The sequence below is a fragment of the Varanus komodoensis genome, unplaced genomic scaffold, assembly GCF_004798865.1.
Source record: "Varanus komodoensis strain SLA01 unplaced genomic scaffold, ASM479886v1 scaffold11, whole genome shotgun sequence".
Classification (NCBI taxonomy): Eukaryota; Metazoa; Chordata; class Lepidosauria; order Squamata; family Varanidae; genus Varanus; species Varanus komodoensis.
This window is the reverse complement of record NW_025335317.1, coordinates 9,436,747-9,463,459: the sequence shown is the minus strand read 5'-3', so window position 1 is coordinate 9,463,459 and position 26,713 is coordinate 9,436,747. Positions and strand designations below refer to the sequence as shown.

Sequence of the window (26,713 nt, the reverse complement as noted above, 5' to 3'; positions counted from 1 at the left end):
AGTTGGTGGGAAGAGCTGTCTGTGACAACCCACATCTCTGGTCTGATTATTTTTGTCCCCACTCCTTTCTTCATAGTTCACTTCTAGTGTGTTTATTTAATTTTCTCTTTCTTTTTTTTTTAATAAGTTTTATTTGAAATTATAGTCCTAAAAAACAACACAAAAAACTAAAAACAACATCCATCATCAAAAACATCGGGCCCACTGGGTCAGCCCCCACACCCTTCTTTTTTGATTTATGATAACTTAGAAACATATTTAAAACTATGTGAAGTCCTGTTTCTCTAGCCAATAATAAAAAGAGTCCCAAGTCTGATAGAAGTCTAATTTTCTCTTTCTAAATGCTGCTCTATAATACATATTATCAAGTTAGCATTCTAAAATATAAATAAAACATATTTCACATGTTGGAAGCAAGCTGGGGGCTGAAATTACCTCAAGGTATGGATTTAGAGAGGGGGGAAAGCACCTTGTAGGAAATGGGTTGAGTGTTCTTGTGCTTAAAACTGCTCCCCTTTCTAGTTTTGAACATGGAAGCAAAAGTGAAAAGATGCGGGTGTGCTGCCCACAGATGCACTTTGGCCCAGATGGCTGAAGAATTAATGTGGTAGCAGAAATGACACAGATCTGCAGCTCTTTGCTTTGCTGATGCGTACGGAAGGATCATCTTGCCTCCCTGTGGAGAACTGCATTGTGTGGTAGAAATCATGGACCCAGGAGAGAGGGGGTGGTGTGAGAGTTGTTCTAGAGGGTTCTACTCATATAGACACCACCACCTGCATGTGTAAGGGAAGAGTGCTGGACGGAGCAGATATCCGGATACAGGTGTGCAGGGGACAGTAAGAACCAACACAGCAGTTGCCAGAACCAGCTAACTTGCAGTGCAGACCTAGGCATAATTGCCCTGCCTTGAGTGTGCAGATGGATGCCAAGCTAACATAGCTGGTAGATATGGTGAAAGGACTCTGTGCAAAACCCAGTCTAGTCTCTTATCTAGATTGCTGCATTATCTTCTCTCCTGGCCTGCTCTTTAATCTCTGACTTCCCCGGCCCAGTCAATGAATTGTATTTTCCTTTGTGCCTTTGCACTGACTCCAAGTTCTTGTCTAGTTTTTAACCTGGAATAGTCTTCAGATCTCTGTCCCTGAATACAGCCTGCTCTTCACATGCAGGGCAATGAGGTCATAAAGTGTGTCCTTTCATAATGCAGACAGGCTGTGTGCCGCTTTTGATGCCCTCGTGTGTGTGTGTGTGTGTGTGTGTGTGTGTGTGTGTGTGTTTTAAAGCTTCTAGCTTAGTCAGTTACTTGTTGTGTTTTAGCTTTTAGTGCAAAGAGTAAAAACAACACAAGCACGGAGCATTCAGAAGCACTCTAATATGCTGACCCACCACAGTGAGAAGCAGTACAGTCCATTGTGCCACCATTAGTTGTTGTTATGTATCATCAAGTCTTCTCTGACTTCCATGGTGATCCTATGAATGGATGCTCTGCAGAATGTCCTCTCCTTCACAGCCCTGCTTAGCTTTCGTCATCTCAAGGCTGTGGCTTCCTTTAGGAAATCGATCCATCTCATATTCGGTCTTCTCTAGCATGATTGTCCTCTCCAGGGAGTCTTGCCTTCCCACGATGTGCCCAAAGTACTTCAGTTTTGTCATGTTTGCTTCCAGGGCAAGTTCTGGCTTGGCTTGAACTTGAACTGGGACCCACTTGTTTGTCTGTCCATCAGTCTGAGGCATCTGCAAAGCTCTCCTCCAGCACCACGTTTTGAATGCATTCTTTTTTTCCTACCAGCTTTCTTCACAGCCAGCTTTCCACCCAGACTGAACGATCAGGAATACAATAGCGTGCTTGGTCTTGGCCTTGGGTCTCCAGTGAAATCTCCATACTCTTGAAAGTCCCTTCATAGTTGCCCTTCCAAGTCTCAGTCTTCTTCCAATTTCTTAAAGTCTCCCTTTAAATTGATTTCTGAGCCAAGGTATACAAAATCCTTTGCAGTCCCAATTTCTTTATTGTCAACAGGAAGGTTCTGTAATTCTTCTGTAGTCATGATTTTTGTTTTCTTAATATTCAGCTGCAGTCCTGTACTCCTGTAGGGAGTACTTTATTCTTCTACTTTAATCAGGAGTCACTTCAACTGATTGCTGCTTTCTTCAAGCGATATGGTATCATCTTCATATCTTAAATTATTGAAGAATCATCCACCAATTTTTACCCCTTATGATTCTAATTCAGTTTTCTTTATATCTTCTGCATAACTAGAGTGTTGGATTGGAGGCCTGAAGGATCAGGGTTCTAGTCCCCAGTCAGCCATGGGCTCACTGGTTGATTTTGGGCCAGTCACTCACTCTCTGCTTAACCTACCTCACAGAGTTGTGGTTGTGAGAATAAAATAGAATTATTTAAGCGGCTTTGGATTCTTCAAAAGAGGAAAAGAGGCAGCATGTAAATGCAATGTAATGTACCAGTTTAATAGATAGGGAGATAAAATACACACCTTTGCCTATAAAAAACCTTTCCATTTCTCCATATTCTGCCCTAACAGTTCCTTCTTGTCCACAGTGCAGGTTATTCATCAAGCACTTGAAGGACCATCCATGACTTCTTGTGATCCACACAGTAAACATTTTGCTATAGTTTAGAAAGCACAGGCTGATCATCTTCTGAAGTTCTTTGGTGTGTTTCGGTAGTCATGATTCCACCTCCTGTGCAAACTTTCTGGGACTTCCTTTTGCACCTATGGAGTGGAGAGAGAGAGAATAAAAGAGGATGGAGGGAGCCCCAGAAAGTTCCATGCTGGGAAGAAATCTAATCATTCACAGCACTGGGATGGAGATGTCTTCACTCATTGCTGTCATTATGTGTCCTTTGACTCTTGGACTTTCAGAAAGCTGCATGTTGCACTGAACAACACCACCTGTGTTTTTCTGTGTTCCTGTGTCCACACTTAGTGTATCCTCAAAATATCCAATATTGAACATGATTGGATGCTGGATGTAGTCCAGACCCATCTGGCTTTTCTTAGGCTAGAATGAGTGCAAGTTATTTTGACTTTTTTAAAGACAGGACTTACTATGAAATTAGTGTTGCTTTCTGATCTTTAAATTAGTGGCCACTTCTTAAATGTTGCAGTCGCATTTTTCAAGAAGATAGAGATTCCATTCAGACAGGAGCAACTGGGACCCTTAAAGATCCATCCATTCACATGAACTCATGCCATGGAAAGATAATATGGAACTGCACTGGCATTCATCTGATTTTGCATGAACACATTTAGCCTTCAGTGAGAATACAGAACTCAAAATAACACTGAGCTCAGCTTTTTATAGATGCCTTTGTTTTCCTTTGCTGCTGTTCTTTATGAAGCTTGCTAAGTGGGGACCGTGTGATTTAGGGAACTTTCTTTGTGATATGTTTGGGTTCATTTGCACCAGCTGATTCTGGTGTGTTCAGATGAAGTCCTTTCTGTGCATCCTCCCATAAGGTGAGCTTATCAACAAGTCCATATGGCCCAGAAAAATCCTTACTAGGGAATCTGACTGCCGCATGCTAGGATTCCTCCCTTCACACCTTCAAAGCCACAGACCTTTCTTGCAAAATGTTCTTTATTGACCAAAGTGTTTTCCAGAAGCACAAACACCCAGAATGAATCTCTGAGCATGCACAGAGCAGTTAGTTGCACCCAGTCAAGAATTCACCTCTTGTTAAGAGATCCTGACTGATAGGTCAAGCAGTATAGTTATCAACCGTGGCTCAGCGATACCTCCTGAAAGTCCAAACTTCTTCAGCTTGGGCTAACCTTAGAACAATTTCAAATTTGCCATGAAAGTCTTTGCTTTAGTTTTATACATACTTGTACAAATGCTGTCACAAAAGTAAAATGATTACCTATTGATTTAGGATACAGCCAGCCCTTGTTCTTTAAGCAGCTGCAATCAGGATAAGAATTCCCCATATTGAGAGTTGGTCCAATGTATCTGAAAGGCATCAGAAGCAAGTCTGAACTATGGTTCAATGAGAGGCAGAAAGAAATTTGGGAGATGGCTATAAGACTTCACGTCCTGTTGAATGAACACTTGCTGTACTTTCACGGGCAGAGTGGAATTTGCCTTCCTCGATGTCTGTATTTGCTGAGCATCCACCTTCATTTTGCACAGCGCAGCTGCTGGGGTGTTGGTAATGAAATTGTACTGCGCAGAAGCTTGCAGCAATCCACACAGCTGTTGTCTAAGATAAACTCTCTTGACCCAGTAACCATCTATACCTCCAAATAGTCAATAGATTTCATAGTAAAAGTGTTTCTGCAGAGAAAAGCCATCTGTCTTCAGCTGTATAGACAAAATGGCATTTTGCCATCATCTTAGAGAATCTTTGCATCCAGTGTTTGGATCATGCCAATGCTCTGAGATTCTCTTGTCTGCAGGAATGCGAAGAATTGGTGCTTGTTACTCCTCATGCAAGGGTCCTACCCACTGGATTCTTTGTTTTATTGCCACATGTAGCTGCTGCATTGATTCTTTGGAGCCAATCTCTGCTAGGTTAAGGGGGAAAGGAGCGCTATTCATGAAAGATGCATTTGCAGCTCCGTGGCAACGCAAAGATGGATAGTGGAGCAGCACCTGATAGAGGCAGGCCGCACTTAGTGGGTATTTATGGCATTGGCTGCATTTATTCTGAATTGACTGGGCCCCAGATTTAAGGCAGAGCAAAGAGATGCCAAATCCATGCACCGTCTTTCTGTCATGCATTTAATAACAGGCGTCTGCCCAGCCCACACCTTGAATTTCATGCTACTTCCATGGAGTGCCAGTGTTTTTTGGCTTCAGTTAGGGCAAGTAGATGTGTGCGCATATGCGTGAGTCCATGCATGTGTGCATCCATCCACACATGTACAGATGCAAAATTTTCTCTCTTACTTGGTAGAAGGTCACCTAATATTTATCCTTTACATATCAGTTTCACTTCACTTGCTCTTTGCCAGTCTTCATTTTTTCCACTTAAATTGAAGCCATTTTTCATCATATATTCGTCAGCAGATCGCTCTTACACTTTTCTGTCACATTTAAAAAATGTTGGAGAGAAATGCGTCAAAGCAGCCTAGGGTGTTGTAGCTGTTGGTGAACCATTTGAGAGAAAGCCAGTTCCCAGGTAAGACACAGCCTAGTAGGACAAGCCTCTCTCATTCTCCCATCCGTATCCTTTAAAAAAAAACCTTTGTTTCATTTTAGAGAGATATTTTTCATCTATATACATATATACACACATATGCCAATAGTTTAGCACTTTAGTGCTCTTTTATGTCTGTAAATTCCTTCCTCTCCTTCCAAATCTGGAGTTCTAAGCAATGCTTTTCTTAAAATCAAAAACCAAAATTGTTTATCACTGCCCCAGTCATGCACTTTCCTAAGGCATCTGTGTGTTTGTTATTCTGGCCGCTCTCTTGCCTCCAACCTGCCCATTGACCTAAAGCTTCAGGGCAATAATTGCCTTGCTGCTACTTCATTCCCTCCTCTCCATTTTCCCGGCTGGCGTGATGAAAGCTGCAATCGTGGCCACCTTGCCAAAGCCAGTGTACGGAACACGGCACCTCTGGGGCACAATGCACCGCCCCTCGCCTGCCGCTGGATGAGTGCTGATAATCTACTTCCTCCGTGCAAAGGCTGCTTTTTCAAGGCTGATACAATCCCAAATCCCTGGGAATTGGAAGAGAAATTCCACTACAGAATTAAGCCACAACAGAACCTCAAACTCTCACGTCTCCACAATTCGTGTAGACTACAGCCCCTTGCAAAAAAAGTAGCTCCCCTTCTTTTAGCTGTTACCTGCTACTTCTAAATAAACAGGGGCTTTTTAGAGCTCCGTACAGAAGAACAATTAGGATGACGGTCAGGTTCTCGTGCTTCTGTATCCTATGAATGCTCTATGGAGCTCGGCTTAGGTGGTGATTGTGAGCATGTGTGCAGAATATTTATAGTGCAAGCTAAGTGGTTTAAGGAAAATAGCTTCTCCTCAGACTGCCATTGGAACTGTAGCTATCAGACTAATCTGGAGCTGCCAAATAGTTTATTTTATTTTATTTTATTTTATTTTATTTTACTTTATTATTTTTCATTTCATTTTATTTGCATGGAATGATCATTTTCAGAGTTGCCGTGATAGGTAAACTGGTTTACCGCTGTTTGTGCTAGCAGTATAAACATGCACTTATTTTTAAAGGTAGTGGGACTGACTTACTGACAGAGGAATACAACTGTGTTTAGCCTTAGTATTTTTATTCAATCAAGGCTCCTCTTCAGGATATTTCTTTATATCCCACGAGGAAACAAAAGGGAAGCTGAGAAAGCTGGGGTGCTTAACGGTAGCTCAGGCTAGCTTAAGGCTTTGAGAAGCAGAGGAAATACTTTTTTCGAGTATTACACTCAAATCTCTAAGTCTTTGGGGACACGGCTCCCTGTGGTAAACCGAGCAGCAACATGTTATTTATGGAGCCCTTGAAAAGAGTTGAGAAACATGATTTATGCAGACTGGTTTGCCAGGCACGAAGAGCTTGGATCTATCTGAGAACAAATATGCTGTATGTGTCTTAGAAATAGCTGCACTGCAGATCTGGGGGTTAGTCTTCATTCGTATTGCTTACAGAACAGTTCTCTTGTCCTTGCAGCGTTTTGCTGCTGGTGCTTTCCTGTGTCCTCTGGGCCTGGGCGCAGAACCCCGTTCACCACAAGGGCTGAATTCTGCTTGGGGAAGCTCCTGGGGCCACATTCCAGGGGGAACAGGGCGGAAGGCAGAAGAAGTGGGGTCAGAATCCCCCCTGCCTCAGTACTAGCATGTTTTAGTTTTAACCCACTGCTGGTAGTAACTGAGCTTTAGGGAAAGCATTTCAACCTTGCAGAATGGGAGGGGGAGGCACATGGAAGCCAGGAGGCCATCAAAGGCTTAGTGGTCAGGAGGGGAGAAGGGACAGGTGAAGAGGGCTTGGCCTTCTGGGGAACAGTGGGGGGTTGGAGATGCACCCCTGTTCTGAAGTTCTGCACACCATCTCCTTACTGTTCTTCCTTTCTGCATTCATATGTCCCAGGGTGCTGAGTCCCTTGGGAATTTGAAAACAGAATGCCAACACATACAGCTGTGATAACTCTTTTTTAAAACCTCCTCTAAGAGACTCCTTTAAAAATGCAAAATGCTGCATATAGGAATAGATTTCCCGTGCATTCAGAGTAGAAGCGCCTTGCTGGTGTGTGCCCATAATATGACTTTGTAAAGAGCAGAATCACCTTGCTGGCAAAGGACGGGTGCCATGCAGCTGAAATACATTTGGTAGTATGGTACGGTGTGGATTGTTTTCGGGAACTCTGCATTCCTCTGGCAGAGCCGAAGTCGCTGAAGAGAAGGCATGACTGAAGACAGTTCTGGTGTGAGGTGTGGCGGTGCTTTCAGTGTCTCATCATAGTTCAATTCCCTCTTTCTGGTGCATCGGTTTGCAAACAAAGCACTGGTTTTCCAAGAATGCGGGGTGGCTTGATGAACTTACCAAGAGATCCTGAATGAGTCAGCCCAGCAATGGCAGACCGACTCCCCTGAAATGCACCGTTCCTGTCTCTACTGATCTTTCCTGGAATGCGCCAACACTACAGGACTGTTGTGTATGTTATGGTGTGCACACTTTCAGCCAGACAAATATGATGGTGGGCATACTTTTAGCCCTGGCTTCAGCTTCCTAGCTTAACTTTTCCATGAAAGCCATTTGTTTTTTGAAAGATAAGCATGCCAGAGCTAGAGCTGTGAATAGCACCACACCTGGAGTTTTACCTGAAGCTTTGGTGAGACCCCAGAGACCTGGCCGATGACCAGAAGCCCTTCCCAGAATTCTCTGAGTGGAAGCAGAAGTAGGGAAGTTCCAGCTGTCGGGAAGTTCAGCTGTCTGAAGACATTGCCAGGGTGGCCAGTGGTCATGAGGTGAGAGATGAAGTGCAAAATATCTGGAGAGCCACTTTTGCTTGCCCTCGTTCTACAATGTGTTGGCATTCTTCTATTTATTTATTTATTTATTTATTTTCACTTTATATCCTGCCTTTTTCCTCAAAGGGCTCAAGGCAGCTTACATCATTCTCCTCCTCCCACAACAACAATCCTGTGAGGTAGGCTGGGCTGAGAGTCTGTGACTGGCCCAAAGTCACCCAGTTGGCTCCATGGCTGAGAGGGGACTAGAACCCAGGTCGTCTGAGTCCCAGTCCCATGCTCTTAACCACTACACCACACTGGCTCTCTTTTGGCAGACATTCCTTTGGCAGACATTCAAAGCTTCCTTTTAATAAACAAACGGACATGGAAAGAATTCCTGTTGGTACGAAATTCAGAAACAATTCTTCCATTTAAGTTCCAGAAATAATCAACTAATTGGATTTAGGTTTGACTCTTTCTGCATAATGGGCAAGACTTATTTGCATTCTTCTTAAATGGGATAACTTTCTCCTGGTCCATGTTGCCTACAGCTGGAGTGCCTTATTTGTTCAATCCCTTTAAAGTGCATCTTTCCCAGCACTATGAATTTCATGGCTGGGGAGACTAATGCGAAGCTAGAGACCATCAGTATTGGCATTTAAAAACTCTGCAGGTCCATTAGTCACTCATGCCCTTTCAAGCAGAAACCATCTAGAGAATGACCTTGTCCAACCGTGAGATGCTACTATTATGCAAGAAGACTGATCTGCTCTAGCTTGGGGGTTGGTGTTTTAGTGGTTGTTTGTATTCCAGGCCATGATCCATTCAACATTTGCCCCAGTGCAAAGCAGAGATCTAGGTGGAACTTGAAGCAATACCCAAAACTGAGGGCTGGAAGAGATGGGAGCCTCTCATGAGGCCATCTGTGATTGAGCTATACATTTGGATGGAGAAGGGAATATTCACCTCCAGAAAAGCACACCTTACACTTAGGATCTTTTTCTTAGAGCTAATTTAGAATCTCCTCTGGCCTATTTGTGGGCAGTATCTGTGTGTATTTATGTGGGGTATGGAGAAACCTTTTGGGCATTTTGTTTTCACCTCTACAGTCAAGTAGCAGAATCATTCTTGGTACTTTGCTTGCCTTGTTTCAATTGTGAGGGTGAGATCTATCCTTTCTTCTCATTCAAATCTTCCAGCCCCAGTAAAGCTATGGCTGTATATTCTCCTATGACCATGGAGAACTGGTAACAGTTTCTCATTAAATAGGCAAATTCCGGGGGGGAGGGGGAATGTAAACATCCAGGTTTAGATGTATGCAGTATATATCAGGATACTTCACAGCTCATAAATAAAACTAGCGGTTCTTTGATTAAATGCCAGACTGGCAAGGGAAGACTCCTAGCCATGATATCATCATTTCTGAAAACAGTAATGCTCGTGGAATATCATCCCTAAGCTTTGTGCTCTTCCCCCCACATTTGGTGGCATTAATTTATTTCCTTTCCAAAGAGCTCACTCCTAATTTGTGAATGATCTCCTCTTTATTTGGTAGGTAGATTTTCTTGTATGCAGTTTGGGAAATAAAGGCTTGTTTGGAAAATCCATGTTGGCGTTGTTTTGCAAGGAGTGGAATGAAGAAAGAATTTCCACTCTGTAGACTGAGTAACGAATTAGTAGCATCCTTTTTTGGAGGTAGACTCATGGGTTGAGGAACGGTCGGAAACATGAAGGCCACATTAGCAGTGTGAAACCAGATGTTGTTCTCAGGACAACCCCAACTGTCCTTTCAGTTTTGTGACTTTGCCTGCATGGGTTGCATTTTCAAAAGCCAAAGTAAATTAAGCACCCCTTCGGCATATCCCAGATGTCAGGTTCAGGAGGCAATGCCTAACACCCAACTACCCTTCCAAGAATTTTGCTGTTTTAACTAATTTTTATTTTCGTCCAGGTATTGTTCAGTCTCTGACCATAACAGGGCAAATGTGACAGAATTATATTGTTTTCCTTTTCTGTACAGTGTGCATTGGTGCTAATCAAACAGAAAGAGAATACCAGAATAGATGGAAGTTGCTTTGTTTGCTGAGTTTTGGTTCAGCTGCAGTTGGGACAATCACAACTACCTTAAAATTGATTAGACAATTTAACTTGAAATTTAACTCTGACTGTGGCAGAGAGATAAGCCTGTGAAGAGGAGCGTAAAACATTAATCTTTTGGTGGCCTTGCAGATCTTAGTAGAACTGGCAGGTTGTGTTTACTTTTTGACTGCTCAGTGGCTAAAATGTTTTACTCAAAATGTATGAAGTGTGTTCATTCGTTGGCTTTTGCCCAAATAGTGAAAAGTACTTTATGTGGCTCTACTTGAGCAAACAAGGCCTTTTGGCAAACACGGAAGCTTCCAGAAGTTTAAGGAGCCCACTGGCTAGAACAGAGGGGTGCAGAGAAGCCCTCCGACTGCATTTCAGGGGTTGAAAAGTTGGAATGCCTCTTCCAAGGCTTATTTGCACTAAAACATAGCAACATAGAAAACAGAACGAGTCTGATGGGGCCTCCCGGGCCATCTACTCTGACACCCGGCTCCAGCCGTCTCCGCTCACGACATGCCTACCATGTGCATGTCCATCCTATCTTTGAATACCCGTACCGATGGGGCCTCAACCACCTCCCGGGGAAGCCCATTCCACACCCTCGGGGTCCTGACTGTCAGGAAGTGCTTCCTGGCATCCAAATGGAACCTTGGCTCCCTGAGCTTTGCTCCGTTGGAGCACGTCCTGCCTTCCTCTGCAGGGGAGAACAGGTCTCTACCCATCTCCAGGTGACATCCCCTCACATACCTGTATGTCACCAACAGATCCCCTCTGAGTCTCCTCTTCACCAGGCTGAAGAGACCCAGTTCCCTCAGTCTCGCCTCATAGGCTATTTTATACTTTTGGGCTGAGCACTTGCCTTTGGTCTGCCTATGCCTGATGAAAATCAGAATTCTAGCCCATGCCTTGCTTAGCCTCGATGTCTTTAAAAAGATGTGGCAAACTCATGGAAAATAGACCTGTGAACATTCAGTGTCCATGATAAATGTCCATGCTCCAAGACATCACATTTTTATTATTTCTTAGGAACAAGGAGTGAGCGGAGTTCGCTTACATGCTCTCCTCCAAGCACCCTAGAAATGCCCAGCTGGCCATTGCAATGAATGGATAGCAAGTATTTGGTTCCTGCATTTTGCCAGTTCGTGGGTCTCCAACATGGTGCTAACAGACACTTATGTGTTCTGACACACTGCTCCTGGCCCCCTCTAGGTTTCCTGTTCATCCTGATTTTTTTTTTACTTAAGTTTAAAAAAAAATAGTTGGAAAGCCAACCCTTTGAAAAATGCAGTGCTGTTCTCCAGTGCTTTCTTTGCTTGGGTTCCAAAGGGTGGTTTTGTATTTTGGAGCATAGAACCCAGCTCTTATACTTGGGTTCTTGGGCAAGTTACTTATCTTTTGGGTGCACAAAGTTGCCTTTTGGGAAATGAGTGTTTTGCTGACATTTCTTCCTACTGTGGTGGCAGCCATTTTAGAAGTGGGCAAGCTGCCCATGGCAGCCATTTTGTGAGAGCAATTGTACATCTCCAAATGTGCTCTCTGACCCCACAGAAGTTAGGGTTCTGTATTGTATATACTGGATATTTTCTCAGTTTCTTCAGATTGGCATTTCCCACTTTCAAAGCACTTGTAACTACAATATATTCTTAATCCCAAAAGGGAGTCCATGTGTTCATGAGAGAATTGGGAGTCAAAACCGTAAGAGGTGCGACTACCCATTGGAAAGGCAACTGTCAAAGAATTAAGTAATTGTAATGGCATCTGGTAACCAAAGGGGAATGAAAAGCTGCTTTGTTTCTAAGGCAGGAAAAATGAGCAGAAAATTGACTGTATAATGTGTACCCTTTCCAAAGGTTGTTCTTTTTGCAATTAAAAGTAATTTTGGAAACCTTGGGATGTTTGTTCTGGAAGGCAGGCAGTAATGAAGAGTGGGAGTCTACTAGCACAACATGAACTAGTGCTGTGTTCGACAGCTCTGACTCTTTTCGTCAGTGCTCATATGGATAATAACTTAATTATACAATTAGCCATTTATGAATCAGACATGTGATAGAATGCTGGTGGGAAGAACCAAGCAACAATTGTTCACAGCTTCCATAACTGATGCTGGCTCAGACATCAATGTGCCATATGCAAGTCTATGGGTTTGGAGTAGGTATATGCCGTGTTCCCCATCAGATATAGCAGTGCATGAGGGAAGTGGTTATTTTTGGTCATACGCTTAAAATTAGCACAGTGCCTAATATATGTGTGTGTGTGTGTGTGTGTGTGTGTGTGTGTGCGCTTTTAAAGAACAACCTGGAGAATTTTATGTGGCATTGACACGTCAGTGTGTAGTAAGGAGCACCATCCATACCAGATTTCACAGAACCTGATCAGGAATTGGACTGGGGCTCCAGCAGCCCAGAACCAAGGAAGAGAAGGATGCAGAGCACCAGCCTCATTCCCTTGCTCTCCCAGCTCTTCCCAAGCTAGAGGACTGCGGGGAAAACAGCAAGGAAACTCACTGCAAAAATTGGGCAGTCCATGAGAGGGCTATACAACTCTTCAATGTAGACTTACCCTCTGGTCTGAGCAACTATCAATTTGCTGTGTTTATATCCCACATTTCTCCTGTTGTGGAACTTGAGGTGGCTTGGTGCCAGTCTCAGGTGGTCTCCCCTCCAAGCTCCAGCCAGCCCTAGACTTGCTTAGCTTCAACATGGTGGACACCTTCTGTGCCTTCAGACCATACTCTGGGTCAACTAGGTTGAGGTTCCCTGTGATACAAATTGCTGTTGTGTTGGTGCTCCTTGTCCAGTCCTTGCTAGGAAAGGCATTTTTTGTGTCAATGTCAATTCTCTATTCATGTCTGTTTATGGGTTCTTTAGGCAAGTTCATGACCCACCAATTTCACTGTTGCATATAAAGAGCATTTTCACCTCTTTAGATAAGGCTTTTTTAGAGCGAGGAAATGCAGCAGTTGTGTGTTTTCACAGTTCTGCTATACCACAGTGCCACCTAGAGGTAATGTGCTGGAAAAGCAGGAAAGAAATGCTTTGTAGTACTTGAATCTCAATTGTGTGGCAAAGCTGAAATCATACACAGAAGATGCAGCCATATGTAGGAATTCACTCCTCCCTTTCTCTCCATTTTGAAAGGAATGGAGTTTGACATAAATATCAATCCATAGCCAAGCAAAGATAAATGTTGTTATTAGTCGCAGTCATGTCTGGCCCATCACGACCCCATGGACAACATTCCCCCAGGCTCTCCTGTCCTCCACCATCCCCCGGAGTCCACCCATGCCCACACCCACTGCCCCAGTGACTCCATCAAGCTACCTTAACTTCTACCATCCTCTTCTCCTTTTGCCGTCAATCGTTCCCAGCATCAGGGTCTTCTCCAATGAGAAGGTTCCTTCTCATTAGGTGGCCAAAGTATTTGAGTTTCATCTTCAGTATCTGCCCATCTAAAGAGCAGTCAGGGTTGAAAAGATAAATAAGTATTTGCAATTTCTTGATGTTCTAGCTAAAAAAAAAAATTGGTCAAGGAGCAGTGCAAATCAAATGGCTGAAAAAGTGAATTTACAAACTTTAGTCCCCAGACATTTAACCCCCTCTCCGTCCATTTGTAAAAGTCCATTGCAGTTGGTTGTTTGGAGGTGAATTTTCCTCACAAGGTGCAAAGGCCATGCTAAATGCAAATTTATGGAGGGAGACAAGGACACAGATATTTGGCTGTGTTGTCAACTGAGTACTCCTGGAGATTTCAGTTTGGAGTTTCATTCCCCCACCCCTGACTCTCACCCCCACCCACAAGCCAATCTTATTGAAATTTCAGTTTTCAATGACATGTTCATCTTCTAAGCACAAGCTCCACTTTTCTTTGGCAATTTAGGCTCCTTTTCACATAATATAGAGCAGCAAATGTAGGTCTCCCATTCAACAGGGTGCTAAAATCAGTCTTAGCTCTATGGTGAATAGATGGATGGAATCCAACATTATGTGCAAAGAAATAGATTTCACTGTTCATCTGCATGATAAATCTTTCAGAACTTCAATTTTCCACATCCAAATGTTACATTCAAGTTGCAATGTGTGAAGCTGCACTTATGATGCAAAACATTCTGAGTTTTGCCACTATCTTACTAGAAAATTATCCCCCTCCCCCACCCCCCAAAACTACTAGTAGCAAATGTATTGCTTTGGCAAAACTTCCAAATAAGCTTTGGATTTTGTATTATGCAAATTGTGTTATCAAGTAATTATATGTAGTTTCTTAGCAATGAGATGGTTCTTAACTGAGTCATACATAAAGTAAGCCCATTGAAATTAATGAGGTTTAAAGTTTGTCACAACTTAACTTCCATTGATCTCAGTGGGTCAGCCATAAACTTCATATTTTCAGTTTGAAGGATTCCCCTCCCTGCTGTAAAATATTGAGGTTACCAATATCTGATATTTGGAATAAAAAAATATGGAGAAACTTGTTTCTCTTCTTATATCCTTTTGAAAATCACAGATATTTAATGTGAAAAGGTTCGGTTTTTCTGTTTGGTTTGTGGTGCATCCTTAGAAATTACAGATTTCTCCAAAGCATCATAGGCATTCTATTTGTTACCCATTTGCATGAGTTAATTCAGAATTCTTTTGTCATCTTTGTAATCAACTACTTTATTAAACAGGGAAAAGGAAAGCACAAATTAAAAAGGTGCTAGACCATGAAATAATGTGGTACGTCTATTAAACAGAAAATGTGCTGGGACAAAAGTTTTTTCCTCAACATCTGGTACAAACATTCCTCAAATCTTTTCTGCATGTTGTTTTGGTAAGTTCAGAGATCAATGTTAGCTCAGTGTGGAAAAGACAACTCTGCATTTTAAGGAAAGGCGTTCAGAAATACCAACACTAGCATGATCTGTATTGTCATAGAATAGTAGATTCATAGACTAGTAGAGTTGGAAGGGGCCATGAAGGCCGTCAGGTCCAACCCCTGCTGTTGCAGGACACCAAGTCACACCATCCCACTCAGATGGCTGTCCAGTTTCTTCTTGAATGTCTCCAGTGTGGGAGAGCCCACCACCTCTCTGGGCAGCTGGTTCCACTGTTGTATTCCTCTGACAGTGAGGAAGCTTTTTCTGATCTCTAACTTGAATCTCGTGTGCTACAGGTTAAGTTCGTTTTTCTCAGACATGCACTCAGGGATATGTGAGAAGTCTTTTCCTTCCTCTTTGTGACAGCCTTCGGAGTGCTTGCGGAGTGCTGTCATATCCCTCTCAGTCTTCCCGAGGCAGAATGTGCCCAGTTCTCTCAGCCTCTCATCGTAGGACTTGGTTTCCAGACCCTGGACATCTTTGTTGCCTTCCTCCAAATCTTTCTAGTTTCTTTGCATGCTTTTAAAACCTGGGTGCCCAGAACTGAATACAGTATTCCAGGTGAGGTCTGACTAGTGCAGAGTAATTTTGACTGCCCATTTAAAAAAAATAATAGTTTGGTATAAAGTTAAGGAATAGAAGGAAGAATGGCTGCAATCACCTGCCCATTTCTCCAGGAAGAAGTTCAGCTCCTGCACTGAAGCACCTTTTCATTTGAAGAAAGGCTTATGATGAGGCTCTGGCTCTTTCTACTTGAGGGGAAGATGAATAGCACTGAGCAGAAAAGAGCCTTATATATTTCTGAATGATGTGGCAAGAGTGAATAGAGAGAAAATCTGCTATCGTATTGTGGGACGTGGAGGTCACCCAAAGAAATTGAGTTGTCATAGACAGAACTTCCATATTGGATCACAGTCACACAATGCTTACTAATGGAACAGTCAGCTGCAGATGGTAGGAATGCCAGAGAAACCTGCAGTGGATTCAAGTGTGTGGACGTTTCTATGGAGCAGATCTGCAGAGTCTACAGGTCTCTGGGTTTTTCTGAGCCAAAGTTTTTAGTTTAACTTTGTGTGTGGGGGGTGGGGGGAGGGATTTGCACTTGCACTAATGACCGCTCATGCAGGTGGAGCAAAATTCTCGTACGGCCCTAAAAATATCTAACTTAATAAAAGCCTTATGGCTGTAGCTGCAAATCATCTATTTTTATGTGATCAAGGGAGGTAACTGCAAGTGCAAACAAGAAACAGCTCCAGTAACTGGAGATGCTTCAAGGATCCCGGATTTGGGGGTCCTGAATTACTGGTGCATCTTTCAAAGGTTTATTTTACTTTATTTTATTTTTAATTACAAGAAGACAACAAAGCAGCCTTCCCCAACCTGGTGCCCTCTAAATAGATTGGACTAAAACTGTCATCACTTCCAGCCAGCATAAGTATGACTATGTTGTGCTGGGAGTTGGAGTCCAGCCCATCTGGAGAACATGAAGTCGGGGAAGGCCGACTCAAAAGAAAAACTTCCCCTGTGATCTAGGAAGACAGGAATAAAATGAAATGTTGCCAGGGTTAATTTTTGTAAAAGTTTTCTTAGAGAGTAACTTTAAAAATATAAGTTGCTAGCCCTTAGGACCTTACTGTGTGTATCGAAGCATTTCCAAATACTTTCTGTGCATCAGGATCATTCTTTAACCATCACACATCCAGTTCAGTCCAGGGTATTACCATCTGCATTATTTTTTGTATATGATCGCCCATATCTTTGATATTTTCAGTCTGGTCCTCGAAATGGGGTGTAGCATCAAGAGCCTACTTCAAATGCAGAAATGGCATGTTACGCCCCTAGACATGGCCAGGCCCAGACCTGCTTGGCTTCAGACAGGAAACAACCCAGCATCTTAAGACCAAGCCATGCCTGTTCAGTGTCCTCACAATGATCTGATGTTAAAGCGCAGCAGGCGCCAGTCATGGCCATCCACCAAGAGAGACTGCAAATAGGAGAATGTGTTACTTTGCATTCACAGGACAGCTGTCAAATGGCAAGCTGTCAAGTAAAAGTTGCAAGAAAATACCTGCTTGCCAAAGCAACTGGCATGATTCTCTAGGGCCAGTCTGTTTGTTTGGTCCTGATAGGTCCCCATCTCAGGTCCCACCGTACCTTCCCCACTTTCCCCCAAGACTGTAGGTGCTTGGGAAAACCATCTTAGAAAGACAGCAATATGGCAAGCCCTTCCATTCATTAATGTTGCACACTGTTGGTTGACAGGCTTTTCCCGTTTCAGTCTCTGGAGTTTGCATCTCTGGAATCTGCATAGAGATGGTGGGGAAGTAGACACCACTGGACCTGGCAGCTGATGGGTGAAAGTGTCAGAAATGTTGCAATCACAGAAGAAATTTGAAAGCATTTTCTCCAGACTTTTGAATAATGCTGAAATGAGGAAACAGTAGTTGGAGAACCTACACAAATAAACAGTGGAAGGCAGTTAGCATCATCTTGAGGAATCCTCTTTTGTTAGGAAAGGTGGACATTTGCAGTACTGTTAAAAGTCAGGCTATCATCGGCTTGGCTTGAATAATGTTGTTTGGCACTTTCGAGGCAAAATGTTCTCACAACAGCTTGGTGCTGTTCACAGTTCTCAAGGTATGAAGTCACAAGTGCAGCTTCAACTCCTCATGGTAGGACAAGTGCAGCTGCCGTCGCTCAGTGCCAGCTTCAGGCTTTTGAAAGCCCTCGCATGAGACGCGGAACTGCCGAGAACGTATTCCCCTTGTCCAAATCTTTGAGGTAACTGCGCTTAGAATCTTGTGTTCAGTTTTGGTCTCTTTGCCTGAAATGGACCGTGCAGAGAAGGGCAACTAAAATGTTCATAGGGTGGAGCTGCTCTTCATAGCTTGGTCTTCATGGCTTGGTCTAAAGATATTACAATTGGAACTGTTTAGCATAGGGGGAAAAGTGAGTAAGGGGAGGCCTGATAGAGGTCTTTACAATGATTCATGGAGTGGAGAAAGTGGAAAGGAAGGCATTTTTCTCCCTCTGCCATAGTACCAGGCTCCAGGGTCATCCCATGAAGCTAGATGGGGAGAGATTTAGGACAGGGCAAAGGAAGTGCTACTTCACACAACGCACAGATCATGAGCTATGGAATTCCCTGCCACCGGAAGTGGTGATGGCCACCAATTTGAGTGGCTTTAAAAGGTTATTGGACACATTCATGAAGGAGGAGGCCATCCATGGCTTCTGGCTTTGCTGGCTGTGTGCTGCTTCTGTTACCAGGGGTGACATGCCTGCATACACCAGTTGCTCAGGTGCTTGGGCAGGTAGAACTCCAGGACCCCTCCTGCTTAAAGGATGCTCTGGAGAACTGGTTTGGCACTGTGTGAATGGCGTGCTGGACTGGACGGACCACTGGGCCAACCCAACTGGGCTGTTCTTATGTTCTTAACATCCTCTGTGGGTGCAGTCCTTCTGGTGGCTATGCTCTCAGCACTGCTCTCACCAGGTTGCTGCATATTCTCTTTCTCTTTGGCATTGCTACCACTTGCTTGACAGGCAGCAATCACTGAGCAAAGCACGAGGGCATCTCCTCCTCCTCTTCCTCCTCCTCTTCAGCACCATCAGTGTCTGGACCAGTGGTAAACATGCAGGTTGCAATAGTGAAAGGAAGAAGCAACTCCAAGGGGCTCATCAAAGGGGCCATGCTGGGGTGTGGGACCTTGGCAGGTGTGCAGTCATGCCAACCTTGGATGCTGTCACTCTTTTCTCAGTACCCTTATAATGGTTACCTCTGTATCTGTTGAATTCATGCCTGCAGTGTGTCTGTTCAGGGAACAAGCCTTTGTGGACTCAAGGAGACCTAGAAGAGGTAGAGAGCCGGTGTGGTGTAGTGGTTAAGAGCATGGGACTGGGACTCAGACGATCGGGGTTCTAGTCCCTGCTCAGCCATGGAGCCAACTGGGTGACTTTGGGACAGTCACAGACTCTCAGCCCAACCTACCTCACAGAGTTGTTGTTGTGGGGATAAGATGGAGGCGGAGGAGATGTAAGCTGCCTTGAGCCCTTTGTGGGAAAAAGGCAGGATATAAATTGAAAAATAAACAAAAATAAAAAAAAGATGCAGATCGATTTTGGAATAAGGGCCAATGCCATTTGGCTGGGAACTAATGAATGCAGCTTCCCATGAATGCCAAATGCTTTTGCTTGGTTTTCTCTAGGGATGTGCATACAGAGAAGCCCGAACTTGTTAAAATTCTCCATATTCTGCCTCAGAAGCTCATTCTGCCCCATATCTATACCAGATAGCAAGCCTTTTTTGCTTATACAGCAAAATTCATGTACATTTTAGTGCATATTTTCCCAGTAAATCAATTGTTCACTTCTCTGAGAAGCCTGCATTTTTCTCCAAATGACTGAAGCATGTTTGTGAGCAGTTTTCCATCATACGTCCGCCTTTGAATGTATTTTTTGGTCAGCAAATCACACTGTATGCTCAGAAATATATGGATTTTGACCACAGAGTTCATGCCAGTCTGTGGCCAGTCTAGGAGGTGTGAATGGGATAAAATCTGATAAGGCTATGAGCTGAAATGAATTTTCCCCTAGTTCTCTCCGTACCCCCATCTATCGGCCTTTTCATCTCCTTCTTTTTTAACTTTCCTTGCACCATGCTGTGATGTCCTTTCCATTCCTCCTTGCTCACCTGCCTGTTTCCCTTCTGCACTGCCTGTTTGCATCTCTCCTCCTCCTTATGCAGCTGCAGGACTGGCTGGTGGCATCACTGCAGGAAAGAGCTGGTATGCAGGAGAAAGTCTAATTTTAGTACCAGCATTGCTCCTTGTGGAGGTCAGTAGGCAATTGGTCTGGCTCTCTCCCTCCTTCCCTCCCTCCCTCCTTCCCTCTCATATGCGAATGGCAGAAATTTGATGGCGTATTCGCAGGAAACTGCAGTGCAATCTAAATACTGCAGGACTGCTCACCAAAGCTTGCAGCAGCAGAAATAATTGCTAGACATACGTTCACAAAAGCTCGGATGCAGTTTTATAAGGCACTAAATACAGCTGTTTGCAGAGCGTGGCTCGAACAAGAAAAAAGGCAGATTGCATTAATGGGAGATGGATTGTGCACTGCTTTCCATACTAATGGGCTGGTCCAAAGGGTTTTGCTGTCTTTGGGAGCTGAGCCAAAATAAATGTCAGAAAATAAATGTGAAGTTGCCACTGCATATCTTATGTCCAGCATTCACACAGAAAAAAAAAACAAAGCTAACCACATCCCCAGGTGTTGGGGGAATGCTTGAGGTTCCAGATTTTGAGAGGAATAAATGGAGCTTCGGAAGCCTGCTATCCAGATGTGATTTTCTGTCTCAATATTTATTAAGTGCTTTGCTGACAGGGAGGCAGCTAGTGCGTGTTTCATGCAAACGGTTATCACAAAACCTTACCTTTTGGAATCAAAACTCTCTCTCAAGCCTCTGATTGCAATCATACAGTGCATCTTTCCCCAGCTTGTGACCCTTTGGAAGCTTCTGCCTGTCCCTCACCATTGGCTATGCTAGCTGGGGCTGATGGGAGTTGTAGTCCATCTGGAATGCTCAAGTTCCCCATCCCTATCTGAATGCCACAGCTCCATTTGTCCTACATGTATAGGTGGCCCAGGCCACCTTTGCCAAGTGACCTCTAGAAGAGCACTCCTGAGGTCTTCAGGTTGAAAACAATCCCTTCCCCCTCTGCTAATGCATTGTTCTGGAGTGTCACTACAGCTCTGTGCCTCCAAATGCCACCCAAAAGATTTAAATCCTACCGATTTCCAGGGAACAGTAAACAGATCCTCAACTCCACACCTCTGCTCCAGTTGAGCATCTCAGGACAGAAAATGGTTTCACCCTGGTCTGGATTAGTCCTGCCTGTTTTGGGAGGGTGATGGTGCTAAAACAAAAAGACATGTAAAGAAGCTACCTGAGCGTGGTGGTGACCTGTAGTGGATCAAAGTTAGCCAGCGGTCTGATTGGCGCCTGAGTAGGGATGGGAGGGAAGGAATACATGAAGAGGGTTATGACTCAGTGGTGGGACACGTTCTTTGTGTCTACAAGGTCCTAACAGCCTGTGCAGCTGCTGCTTGCCTGTGTCAGGTATATGGAGCTAGATGGACCGATTCAGTCTGAGGCAGCTGTGTCCTTTAGGGTACATGCCAATTGCCTCCACTTTTAATGCCTTGGAACTCAGGTGCTTGAGTGCATGCTATGCCCTGAACAGGTGTCTGCCATGCCTCAGGCCCCCTTTTCTATCTGGATGGCCATTTTGAGCTGCTGGATCATGATGAAGGAGAAGGCACTAATGCCAGGGAAAGTCAAAGGCAGAAGAAGACTAGGAAGACCAAGTATGAGATGGTTGAGCTCCATCAAGGTAGCCCCAGCCTTGAGCTTGCAAGAGCTGAGCAGGGCTGTCATGGAGCGCACATTTGGGAGGGGTTACATTCATAGGATTGCCACAAGTTGATGACTGGAGGGCCCTAACAAGGACAAAGATAAAGTGCCACAAAGAGGAGAAGAGGAGCCTAGGACTCCAATAGTAATTGCCCTAAGCTTTGGGCTTCAGCCTCATCCCATCCCTGACCTCTGGTATGGGTCTTTTTCTCTCCTCCATGGTGCATTTGCTATCTTGGGAGAGGGACCTGGCCTGGTTCTTTCTCCACAATCTCAGGATCTTGGAGCTGGGACTTTGAACAATCCTATCAACCTCCCAGCAATAATGGGAGGCCACAGGACTGCATCAATTATAAATTAAATCCCTGGATCATCTTTTACAGTTAGCACAGAGTGCTTCATATAAGTGCTGGCCCAGATCCTCTGGCCTGGGGAGGTTGCAGAGTCCTCGGGCTGCTGCCGAGACTGCGGCTGCTAGGAGTGCCATCAAGCATTTGCATTCCCTCAAGTAAGCATGAAAGCCTTCATTATATCCCTGCTCAAAATGCACAATTAAGGTTCATTTTTGTCCTCCTTTTTCCAGTTGATTATTAGTGACTGGGGTTAGCTATTAAATTAACAAAGCAATATTTTCTGGAGCACTAACAGTTCTCTCTGACGTTAATTACTGCATATGTCTCTCCGGATAGTGAAGGAGGGAAGCATGTTGGCTTAACTACACTTTTTCTGTGATTTACTGCGAAGCGGACTGTGAAGCCTTAACTAACATCGATGACCATTTAGTCAAGCGGATAATCACACCATGTTAGTTGCAGGCACTGCTTATGCGACACCAAACACTTGTGCATGGTTTGTGAAGAAGGACGTGTCTTGGGTCCTCTTTTGTGACTTCTGCATCTTTGTGTCAGGTTGCAGGGTGGAGGAGAGAGGGCCAAATAGCAATGTATTGCTTTGGCTGGTAGCCATTTAAACGGAGTCTCCTTGTGCAGCAAAAAGTGGTGGCAAAATGAGCCATACTGGTTGTTGCTCCATGTGTCGTTCCTTTTTTGTGTTGTTCCTTTTTACAAAATTCAAGGCAAGCAAGGGGCGAGCTTGAAGAATTCTTTTCAGGTATCTTGCAAATGTGATTATGGAGCTCGTACACAGAGAAGCACTCAAAATGTGCACCCCCTTTAGACCAAGATCTAATCTTAAATTTGGGGTGGGGATACAATCCAGAAAGCCCTTGGTTTTGAAACCGGATGTAAACGTGTGGGGTTTTAATTGTACACTTGAAATCCAAATAGGAGGAAGGTCAACATATATATGTTCTTTTTTATTTAAATGGGATGAATACAATGTAATCAAGTGTGGTACAACCTATTTGACCACTTTGTTCGGCTGAATGTGTGCTCCGGGCTTGGGATCTGAAAAGTTCTCAGTTCTGCCAGACTCTGCCATAACCTTTTCATTTCTACTTTGCCCTGCAGCTGCGATTTCCGTTTTGGAAATCTTAAATTGACAACTCCTTATCCTGTGTCTTCTTTGAAGAAAATAATGTTCTTCCATTCAGCAAGAAAAGTGCAAGCATCAAACTATCTGTCATGGTGTTGTGGCTAACGAGGACAATCTTTGAATCATCTCTATACAGGGAATAAATCACAAGATAGTGGGATTGCAGAGATGGAAGAGCTTCCCGTTCCTCACAATATCAAGATCAGCAACATCACCTGTGATTCCTTCAAGATTTCATGGGACATGGATTCCAAATCCAAGGAACGCATCACTCACTACTTCATTGACCTAAATAAGAAAGAGAATAAGAATTCCAACAAATTTAAGCACAAGGTATGTTTTTGTCTGGAACAACAAAAGGAAATCAGTACCAGTAAGCATGAAATTCCACTTGCAGCTTTGATTCCTGTAACATTCTTGCTTGGGATATTTTGCTGGATGATGGCAATTTTACATCTCTCAGGGATATGTTCTACCAAAGGAGAGGCTTCCATTGAGTCTGTGCTCAAGCTTTTATGTGAGATGAGAGTTTCATTAAAATTTCAGTGGTGATCCGTAATATCTTTAATTGCTCTCTTTTGCTTAGGACATCACACATCGTGATCCAGCTGGGACTTAATTAGCCTCTTGGTTTCCTCGCCTGTCCAGAATTACAAAAGTGGAAAAGGCTAGCTAAGTCTGTGTAGCACCAGCCAAGCCACAATCTTGCAGTTGCCCTCATAGGTCTTGAAGTGTTCAGGCTTGGCCTCAGGGGAGAACCTAGAAGGGATGAATGGGATTTTTTTGTTATTGTTATTAACCTATGCTACAGGCATAAGTAGACTGAATCAATGGCTGTTACAAGTAGCTGATTTCCTCAAAACATGCATGCTGAAAATTCTTGTCCCTGTAACAGTTGTTAGTGTTATGTTAACGTGATCTTAACCTTGATCTGAAGTTGATCAGTCCAGGCTCACAAGGGGTTTTCACTGGCAAATGGGAGCTCCAACGAAGCTCCAGATCAGGGTGCTAACTCTGAATCAGAAATGTCCTCCATAGTTTAAGGATAGTTATGCCATTTTAAAATCACAAAGTAAGGTTAATCATAAAACACTCCTGCTGTGTACATATATATATTCAGAGTCCACAGTGCAAAGAGCCTACAAATGCTATGCAAGGGGGCCTGAAAAGGACACATCATATTTCTCTTTTGAAAGGTGGGGAAGGAAATGAAACTACAAGGCTCCTCTGGGACATCCTTCCACAGCATTGGGGCCACCTCAATGAAGACCCCGCTGCGGGATGCTGGCAATCTATCTTTGTGTAGTAAACATTAGGGACTAGGCTCCTATCCAGCAACAGAACTTGCATACCATAGAGCAGGGTCCAGCCAGTCTAGAGACTTTGTACCAAGCTAATCACAAGAACCCCTGTTGCACACTTCTGCTCCCTGCTGCACTGATAAAGCGGTGTCTGAAAGTGCCCCATGCCCAGTATCTTGGTAGGCCTAGCTCTGAGCCATGAGCATCTCTATTCAAGCATCAGAGACGAGTAAACCTGGCTCAGGAACTCCTAGACAATGAATGTCCAGCAAGACTTCCAGTTGTGACCTGGCTTCTTCAAGAGTTGCCTTAGCAGCTTTTATAGATGTGCACCTAAAGATGTCAGCTGATAAGTTGATCCCATTGGAAGTGAGAGACCAACACAAGCAACTGTGGGGGCAGATGCCAAATATATTAAAGGAGTTACTCCAGTGAAAAAGCTGCTACGATTCTCTTGAAGTGTTTTCTAGAAGCTGGGACACAACAGGAGGCATCACTGGGCAATTGCTGTCTAGGGCTGGAAACTGTGCAGAATCTCTGATGCTTAAATAGAGAAACCCATGGCTCCAAGCTGAGACCTCCTCTACTGAGATGTTGGTCGTTGAGCATTAAAAAAAAACCCCATAAGTTGCAGGAAGGAAAAATCAGTGCTGTTTGAGAAGATGTCCCAGGTTGCTCTGTGCAGTAGCATAGAAACAAGAAATTGAGAGAGTCAGAATGGGTCTCCCGGGCCATCTAGTCTGACCCCCAGCTCTAGCCAGCTCTACTCTTGACATGCCTACCATGTGCACGTCCAGCCTATACTTGAACACCCTCACTGTTGGGGCTTTAACCATCTTCCGTGGAAGCCCATTCCATACCCTCGGGGTCCTAATTGTCAGGAAGTGCTTCCTGGCATCCAAATTGAACCTTGGTCCCCTGAGCTTGGCCCTGTTGAAGTGCGTCCTGCCTTACCCTGCAGGGGAGAACAGGTCTCTACCTACCTCCATGTGACATCCCCTCACATACTTATATGTTGCCAACAGATCCCTTCAGACTCTTCTCTTCTCCAGGCTGAAAAGACTCAGTTCCCTCCGTCTCGCCTCATACGTCTTTCCCTGCAATTCAGCCACCATTCTTGTGGCCCTACGCTGTGCTGATTCCAACCTGGCTATATCCTTCCTGTAATGAGGGGCCCAGAACTGAACACAACACTCCAGTTGTGGGTGCACCAGAGTTGTATTGAGTGGCAGTAATACCTCTCTTGATCTAGAAGCCACGTTTCTGGCTAATAACCACCCATCTGCGTAGTCATGCATGGGGCTCCTCTCACACTCACACTCCTTCCCCTGTTTCTTCCACCCATGAGGGAAAGGAAAAGACAGGATCACTTCTCAGTGCCTCCTGATGGATCCTAGTGGGAAGCCACCACTTGGAAGCATTGCAAGGGTGCAATGCATGCATATTTAGGCAGAAAAAGCTCCTACAACTTTGGGCATGCTGAGAGCACCACGCCTTTTCTTCTATCTAAAAGTGTGTCCTAAATATTTTTGCAATGGGTCAGGAGCATTTCAAAATTATCTTTATAATTTTGCCTCATTTATATACTTTTCCTTTGCCATTATCTGAAATGCCTTTCAGCTGGAACCTAGTTAGCGATGATTCATCAGTTATGTAATTAGATTCTTGTTATAATGTCTGAAGCATTTAACCTTTGGGGAGCCCTAATCTGTAGTCTCGAGATCCATGAGCTTGGTTTTCGCAATTAAATTCTGTCGTGAGGAATAGCCAGCTTTACAATGGCCCTGAAAGCAAACACAAGTAATGGCTTTCTAGTGGTTATTCCATAAACTCTTCTTCCAGGGGACTCACTGTGTCCCTCTGCATAGAGGATGCTAACCTTGCCTTGTAAAATAATGTACAGCCTTTCAGCAGCCTGTCCCTGGTTAAAGCTGGTGCAGCTGCCCTGAGGGGCAGGAGGAAAACGAAAGGATTACATCATTTGTCAGAAGCCTCATTCTGATCTCAGCAGGCCACAGCTGAAGCCCCAGGACTGAGCAGCTCCCACAATGAGACCTGTTATAAATGAGCCCATTTCCCTGGGAGACCCACTGTGGACTTGGACAAGGGAGCCCCAGTCTGCTCATCAAACTCACTGGGCATCTTGGCCTGTCTCTGTCTCACAGTCTGACCTGCTTCCCAGGATTACTGTGAGGATCAAACAGGGATTGCCCACGGGTGCTGCCCGGGGCATCTTGGAGAGCAGGCAGGGTGGAAATGCGGTACACGGGCAGGACAAAATCAAGCAAAATGGGAGTGCAATGCCATCTCCAAGCTGCAGCCATTGGCTCTTGCAGCAGCAAGAGTTATTTTAAACTAAAGCTCCTCCTATGGCAGGGGTGGGGAGCCTTCGTGGCAGTCCGTTGCAGCCAGCACACTAGCAGTGGATGGGCCGAGACCCCCAGGGGCTCAGCTAGAGCTGAATGTGGACAGGCCACCCCTCCACCTTTCTCTCTGAGAGTGGGAATGTCTGAGCTTTTCAGCGGTTGGAACTGAGTGCTTGCAGGAGACCTCGAAATTAGGCTCAGGGCCTCATTAAATTTAGCCGCAGCCTGCCCACCTTTGTGCCACTGCCCTTTCATTCA

General features: G+C 44.3%; 1 protein-coding gene across 2 annotated transcripts in view; it reads left to right on the top strand.

Annotated features, from left to right (window-relative positions):
• The window catches only part of PHYHIPL (phytanoyl-CoA 2-hydroxylase interacting protein like), an 83,913-nt gene that overhangs the window by 41,915 nt on the left and 15,285 nt on the right, over positions 1 to 26,713 (top strand). For both annotated transcript variants that reach the window (XM_044420347.1, XM_044420346.1), the window contains one exon: positions 22,925 to 23,121. In XM_044420347.1, coding sequence (XP_044276282.1) covers positions 22,925 to 23,121 — 197 coding nt within the window. The remainder of the gene's footprint in view (positions 1 to 22,924; positions 23,122 to 26,713) is intronic.